At 46.2% G+C, this 7500-nt stretch overlaps 1 protein-coding gene across 1 annotated transcript in view; it reads left to right on the top strand.

Moving 5' to 3' along the window:
• The first annotated feature begins 3398 nt into the window (after positions 1 to 3398).
• The window catches only part of phactr1 (phosphatase and actin regulator 1), a 15528-nt gene continuing 11426 nt past the window's right edge, over positions 3399 to 7500 (top strand). The window contains exons 1-4 of the mRNA XM_084445156.1: positions 3399 to 3552; positions 4798 to 4878; positions 5028 to 5150; positions 5783 to 5986. Coding sequence (XP_084301282.1) covers positions 3414 to 3552; positions 4798 to 4878; positions 5028 to 5150; positions 5783 to 5986 — 547 coding nt within the window. The 5' untranslated portion in view covers positions 3399 to 3413. The remainder of the gene's footprint in view (positions 3553 to 4797; positions 4879 to 5027; positions 5151 to 5782; positions 5987 to 7500) is intronic.

The following is a 7500-nucleotide window of genomic DNA, read 5'->3' as shown; positions in this document are numbered from 1 at the left end:
GAGATAGAGAGAGAGAGAGACATGTCCTGCAGCTTCTTCTCTGAGTGGGATGGTGTTGGCGTTTGTCTCTGTCTACTTTTAAAGGGCTCTGTGAGTCGGGTCTGCTTCACGGTCAGCATGGGGGGCTAATCTCATACACATACGTGCACATACACGCGTACACATCTGTGTACACCTACATATAGACACTAAAACATACATTTGCGTACCCTTGGACACACACAGACATACAGACACGCTCAGTCTAATTAAATCCGTTGTGAGGCCTCACATCTGACCTTTTCAATGGGGGATTACAGAATCAGAATCAACTATGATGATGATTACTCATCCTGACTACCTCTGACTGCTGCACCCGCATGTTGACTAGGTCTGAGAGAGAGAGAGAGAGAGAGAGAGAGGGAGAGAGAGAGAGAGAGAGAGAGAGAGAGGGAGAGAGAGAGAGAGAGAGAGAGAGAGAGAGAGAGAGAGAGAGAAGGAGGGAGGGAGAGAGCTTTGTGTGAATGTGCTTCTCTGACTGGCTATCGCCTCTTTTCAGCCCAGAGAGAGAGAGACACAGCGCCTCCGTCACGGTTCTTATTAGCCATCGCCCCCTGTAGGTAACAGAGTGTAACTACAGATTGTTACAGCGCAGTATGAACCAGAGGATGGATGGAGACGAGGCTTTCCGATTGATTTCGGCTTAGCGCCATTCAGTCTAGTGGTGTTTGAATGTGTTGGTGTTTTAGTAACATATAGACTAGACTAGGGGGTCGTAGATATGTTTTGTGTTATTTTAATGTTTGTGTTACTATAGCTGACGGTTATGACCCCCCACCCTCAAAGATGGGGGTCAGGCAGACCAATAGGGGTCAGTAGAGCATTGTGGTTCACTTCAACTAAATGTATACAATGATTTATTATGATTATTATTATTATTATTAATAATAATAACAATATCAATAATAACAACAATAATAATCATAGTCATAATAATTCCGAGAAATTATCTTTGTGCGTATTTGTCAATGTGTGCACGCTCTAGCAGGGGCGCACACAGACATTATGTTTATTATATAGGGGACATTGCTTACAACACAATAAGCCACATCAGGTAATAAAGCTTTAGGCGGGCAAATGTAGGCTGATTCCGAATCTATGCCATAATACAAGTGAAAGGTGGGGCTGAAGATCCGTGAGTCCTGACGTCCATGCGCAAAGAGCGCGATTTGCTTGCTCAGGATTGGCCAATTTTGATAGGTCTGGGGGGTCTCCAGCATAGTCGCCCCAGTACCAGACCGTTTCCAAACCCACCATCCGAGGGCGAATGGATAAACGGGTCTCTGCAGCTGGCAACTGCAACCATGGCGGGTCGTGGAAGCGCTGGTTTCAGCTCCTGGTACGAGTCGGAATCTAGGAAAGAACGCATCTCTCCAGCCATGTCCGAGGAGAAACCGAGGAAGAGGAGAGCGTTTTGCTTGGTACGGATGAAGTCCCGCAGCAAAGGCGAGCAGCAGCAACAACAACAACCCACGGCAAACAACAACAACATGCCGTTCATAATCCATTGCCAGATTGGTAAAGAGATCAAGCACATATGCAGCAACTGCCGAGGAGCCGACCCACGGGAAGGTGAGCAGATGCGGAGAGAGGAGCCTATAGAGTTTTGCAAATGAGGATTTTTTTTTTTCGTTTCACGTTGGCATCCCTCTGACCGCTCCCTTGCTCCATGCCTGGGGTCTCATTTATCATTGAGGTACGCCTTCTTTTACACGGTCTTTGATAAATGAGACCCCTGGTCGCCCCTGGGAACATATGCGCTACCGTGGACTTCTGTTAGGATGGGCGGGATTTGGGCTGTGGCCTGCGGGCACAAGGATTTTGAAATGATGATCCGAACTGGTTAGGTAGCGGGTGGCAATTCACAACAATCTTTGGACAAAACATAAATCTATCATTTTCTTTTATACTATTGAATGTGGTTTGTGGTGGCGGCTGGCCCACCACTATATATCCATGTTCAACTCACGTGGCTTCTCCCAAGAAATGCTGATGTGAGAATAAGATAGCCTATATTATTGCTAATCTATGACGTTTGGTACAGCAGTGTCCAGCGTTTCTGTCGGGTTGGTTATTGATCCACCAAGATAACGTGAAGCTGTTGTCCCTGACGGATCTGGCTGAAGTCCTACGATATTAGCCGGTGATTCAATCAGCGGGAGCCGGTATCCCGGAAAACCTTCAGGGGGAGGAACCGGGCAGACCTCTGAGACACTCCCTGCTATCTTCTCAATAGATGTTCTTTAAATGAATGTTTCTGATTATGATACTCTTTGATACTACAGTGTGCCTACAGCATCTTGCCAGGAGTAGTACTCACAAACCATCTGGTCTCAGCATGTGTGAAACCTAAGACCAGTGTGTGGTAATATTAGAGGTGTGTGGTAATATTAGAGGTGTGTGGTAATATTAGAGGTGTTTATTAGGATTCTGTGTGCTGGGCTGTTCTGTTCTGAGGCTACTATCTGCACCTTTTGCACTGGTTCATCTTCCACACCAACCGTCATCCTCTCCTGGCACATTCTCCATTGCCTCTGCCCTCTCCCTTTTAAGTGTGTGTGTGTGTGTGTGTGTGTGTGTGTGTGTGTGCGCCCAGACCTCTAATGCATTTTTCCGCTGCCCTTGACATGGGCATCGTGCCCTGTTTCCGAATCCGCCTGAACACGAAGGCCTGTGTATGTACTGTAATAGGAAAAATGCTGTTTGAAAATGGAAGTAAGGACAGCTAGCTGCACGCATGGCGCCCACTGCAGCTGCCTGCCTTTAAAACACGCCAACATCGGGTTTAGAAGGGCTGCCTGCCTTTAAAACACCCCAACATCTGGCTCAGAAGGGCTGCCTGCCTTTAAAACACCCCAACATCTGGCTTAGAAGGGCTGCCTGCAGATGTGAGGTCAGAGCGATGTGACGGGGGAGTGGACAGGAGAGGCAAAGCTGGATGGCCGTGGATGAATAAGGACCTTCTCTCCAAAGCATGCATCTACAGACACGGGGCGCCCCGGTAGCACACCGGGTAAGGCGCGCACCATATGAAGGCTAGTCCTTCGCGCGGCGGACCCGGGTTCGATTCCGGATTCCGGATTCCGGATTCGGGTCCGCTCGATCCTGTGCCGCATGTCCTCCCCTCTCTCTCTCCCACATTTCCTCTCTCTCTACACTGTCCTATAACATTAAAAGCTGAAAAGCCCTAAAAAATATCTAAGGAAAAATGCATCTACAGACAACACTGTTGAAGGCAGTCATTATCTCATGTTTACTTCAGTGGAGTGCATGCTTACCTGCAGCACACTGCTTGAAGGTGCATGCTGTATTTTCTTGACTCTTATTTTATTTTATTTTTTTTTACAGCTGAGGAGGTTGAACGACTGGCAGCGATGCGCTCTGATTCGCTGGTCCCCGGCACACACACCCCTCCCATTCGCCGGCGGAGCAAGTTCGCTACTCTGGGGCGTCTCCTCAAGCCATGGAAATGGAGGAAGAAGAAGAGTGAGAAGTTCAAACAGACATCTGCTGGTAAGACTTCCCAAGAATCCAAGCCAGCAGTCCTCGCTTGTGTGTGTGTGTGTGTGTGTGTGTGTGTGTGTGTGTGTGTGTGTGTGTGTGTGTGTGTGTGTGTGTGTGTGTGTGTGTGTGTGTGTGTGTGTGTGTGTGTGCTGTAGTTGTTGTTAGGCAGTATATTCAGACAAGCCTTTGTTAAAATAATAATAAAAAAAGATATATATATACCTGTGTCCCTCAGTTAAAATCAAACCCAATTAATGCTGCAGAACATTATTCATCTGAGACACAGACAACATCTGGGAAGGAGTTAAATTCCCAGTAGATCCACTTTGGCCCTAGATGGATGTTTCCAGTGTTCCAGCTACATGGTCTCTGCTTTAATTAACAAAAGGTTCCTCTTGAGGGATGTGTAATGTCTGACATAATGTCTATGTTGTTATGTAAGGTGGTCTGAACCAGAAAGCGACAGGAAATGGTTTGGATGAAGAAATCAAGCCTTTATAAAGTTTTCTGATTCCCGCACATGCACACACACACACACACACACACACACACACACACACACACGTGGGCAAATGCACACACACACACACACACACACACACCAGTGGGATGCCCTCTTATATTTCTAATCTCAAGGTTGGTTGCCAGCTGTCGATATGCCTCCTCTACATGCATAAACATCCATCTCTTATTAATAATAATAATAATATTAACATCTCTCTCACACACACACACACATTTTCTCACCCCATACATGTTGATTGTTCCGCTAACCATATGCCATCACTGGAGTTCTGTTATGAATCAGATATGGTTCAGTTGTACAGGCTTTGCACATCCCAAACCAGACAGTTTTCAATCAACAAACATGTGGGCCAAATATTGATATTGATATATTGATTTATTGATAAGGCAATCCATAAAATGTAATTCAGATAGAGATCAATGAGCCTGCAGAGTAGACCAAGCCTACAGTGTTGCATAGGCCCAAGATACACAAGTTAAATGAATCCTCGTGTCCCGTGCCCGTGTCTCCAAATCAGAAGTGGGTCGCGCACATCCCAAATGAATTAATAAGGCAGGTGCTGGACTAAAAAAGCATATGTATCAAAGAAAATAGTATTTTTTAACAGGCTGTCTGAGGAAGAGCGTTGTCGCTCGAAACGTCACTCATATATTTTTTTGTCCATAAATAATCTTTATGGGAGCTACAGTGTGCGGACTCTTATTTACTGTGCCCGTGTCTCCCCGCAGTGCTGGAGAGAAAGATGTCCACGCGCCAGAGCAGGGAGGAGCTTATCAAGAGAGGACTGCTGAAAGAGGTCTACGACAAAGGTGAGAGGTCACGAGCCAGAAGGGAGGAGAACGGGAGCGCGGAACGCGTGCAGGACTGCCATCGCTGCCTCGTTTATGTCCGTCGTAATCTTACTCTTTCCATCTCTCTCTCTCTCTCTCTCTCTCTCTTCTCTCCCTCCGGTCTGCAGACGGGGCGGGGCCGGCCTCGCTGGAGGAGGGGAAGCTGGAGAACGGTCGTTCTCCCGTGTTGGGGTCCGACTCGTCGGGCTGTGATGGAGCTGAGCTCATGGATGGTGCTGCTTCATCCTTAGGTATTGACTACGCCGCTCGTCTCTCGGCCCATCCCCTTGGCCCCTCCCACTTAGTGTTGTAGTGCTCGAGACCACTTTTTGAAGGACTTGGTCTCGAAATAGACCACATTTTTACTCGGTCTTGGTCAGGTTTTTATTAAATTTTATTATATCAAGACCTCCAATGCGGAAGATCGTTCAGTTGTTCATTGTCTTATTTGGTCTCACCCCGTCAAAGTCTTGGTCTTGACTTGGTCTCGATACACTCAGGTCTTGGTCTTGACTTGGTTTTGGTTTAGGTTACTCTAAAATGTAATTTAATGTAATGTATTGCTTAATAAATGTTCTTAGCCGGTAGACAAACATACTCCTGGAGCTTGCTCGATCGCCTTGTTGAGAGGGGTCAGGGAAGAATTTTTACAGCTCACTTATCTGGCCCCCGGGTGATTACTGTTTTTTTGCTTCCCTCTGGAATATGTAGAGAGTGGGTCGTATGCCCACCTCCCTTGTTCTCTGTAAAGCGCATTGTGTTGCCTCTGGGTATGAAATGCGCTATACAAATAAAGCTTTGATTGATTTGATTGATTAGGTGGTCTTGACTACAACACTACTCCTACTGGGAGATGATCTCTGGCTCATTCTTTCCCCCTCAGGCACAGTTGAGTTCCAGATGTGTGGAGAGGGGGCGTGTCCTGCGGAGCAGACCCAGAGGACTAGCCAGGCCCCACCCACTAAAAAGTCCATGTTGTATCCAGGCAATGGAGCAGAGTCATCACACCCCAAACCGCCAACGCTCCACAAGCAGCCCCCAGCGTTGCCCCCCAAACCCTTCAACAGGCTGCACAACCTCATCTCAGGTCAGCTCCTACAGTACATGCGCATGTCTGTGTGTGTGTGTGTGTGTGCGTGTTTACATTTTTACATTTTAGTCATTTAGTTCTTAGACTTTTTTTTTTTTTAATCCAAAGTGACTCACAATAAATACATTTGTCAAGAGTTAGTGACCTGACTGTACAGTACATCCCAGTCATCGTCAGCTTGGACAAGTTTTTAGCCAATAAAATTGCTTTTGGCGGGTGCAGCTTGGAAATTATTAAAGTTTTTAGCCAATCAAATCGCGTTGGGTGGGTGCAGCTCAGAAATTGTTAAAGCTTTTAGTCAATCAAATCACGTTGGCCAGTGGCCAGGTGAAGCCTTGTAAGTGCAGCCAAAAAACAAACAAAACAAACATATTTATTTGTCAACACAGTGGGAGGCGGCGAAACACACACACAGTGGCTAGAGCATCCACCGATGAAACTTCTCTCTGCTCTAACCATCCTGACCTCCTTCCCCCAAGGGCAGCTGGGAGCAGACAGTAGGCAGCGTGCATGCTGGGACGCGCCCGGGGGGCCAATCAAATGCTCCTGTCCGTCTTCGCCAGGGACGGACAGCTTTAGCAGTCGGTTCTTCGGCATGTTTTTCGTATTGGGTTCTTTATGGGGGAAACCCTTGCGAACACGGGGAGGAACATGCAAACTCCGCATAGAAAGACCCAGAGACGTTCTTGCTGTGAGGCGACAGTACTAGGTACTGCGCCAACGTGCTGCACGAGCGATTTTGGGGCTCAGTGTCTTCCTCAAGGACACTTTGGCACACTCCGGAAGCTGGGATCCAACAGGGGCCCCAGTCGGCCGCTCTACCTCCTGAGCTACGTGCGCCTAAAGGAGAGCTTGGTTGGGATTAGAACCCGGGACTCCACACTGACAGACTTCAGCACGTAGCCACCGGGCAGTACGGTTAAAGTTCTTAGCTTGGAAGAATGGAGGATGAAGATCAAGGTCAAACAGTATGTAACCACATCAATCAATCGATCAATCAATCAATCAATCAATCAATCAATCAATCAATCAATCAATCAATCAATCAATCAATCAATCAATCAAAGCTTTATTTCAATATATATATATATATATATATACCTCAATAACAATAAGAAACCTAATACAAACTTTGTAGGGCTGCCTTTAAGAGTCATTACAAATTAATATTGGCAAGAATATTGTTTGCGAACACTGAAGAGTGTAAATTACAGACAGAGCCCGATAATGATATTGTTGAAATAAATATCATTGCAATGTTAATGTTGCTTTGGGGGAGATATAGTGGTGGATGTCAGTAGGCGACTCAGTGAAATTCATTTGCAGAGCAGGCTGGAGCTACAAAGCTTGTAAAGAAGGTTGTTTTTCTTTATCTCAAATGGTGACATGATAAATCGGTAACACTTTAGAATAACTACCTTATAAATAGTTAATAGATCATTCACAAACTGTTAGTTAATGAGTTATTAATGATGTACTCACTTCTAAACTTTCATTAATTTGTGTTTAGA

This window comes from Borostomias antarcticus (assembly GCF_949987555.1).
Source record: "Borostomias antarcticus genome assembly, chromosome: 10".
NCBI lineage: Eukaryota > Metazoa > Chordata > Actinopteri > Stomiiformes > Stomiidae > Borostomias > Borostomias antarcticus.
Note: the sequence above shows the minus strand (reverse complement) of the source record. Positions and strands in the feature narration are given on the sequence as shown.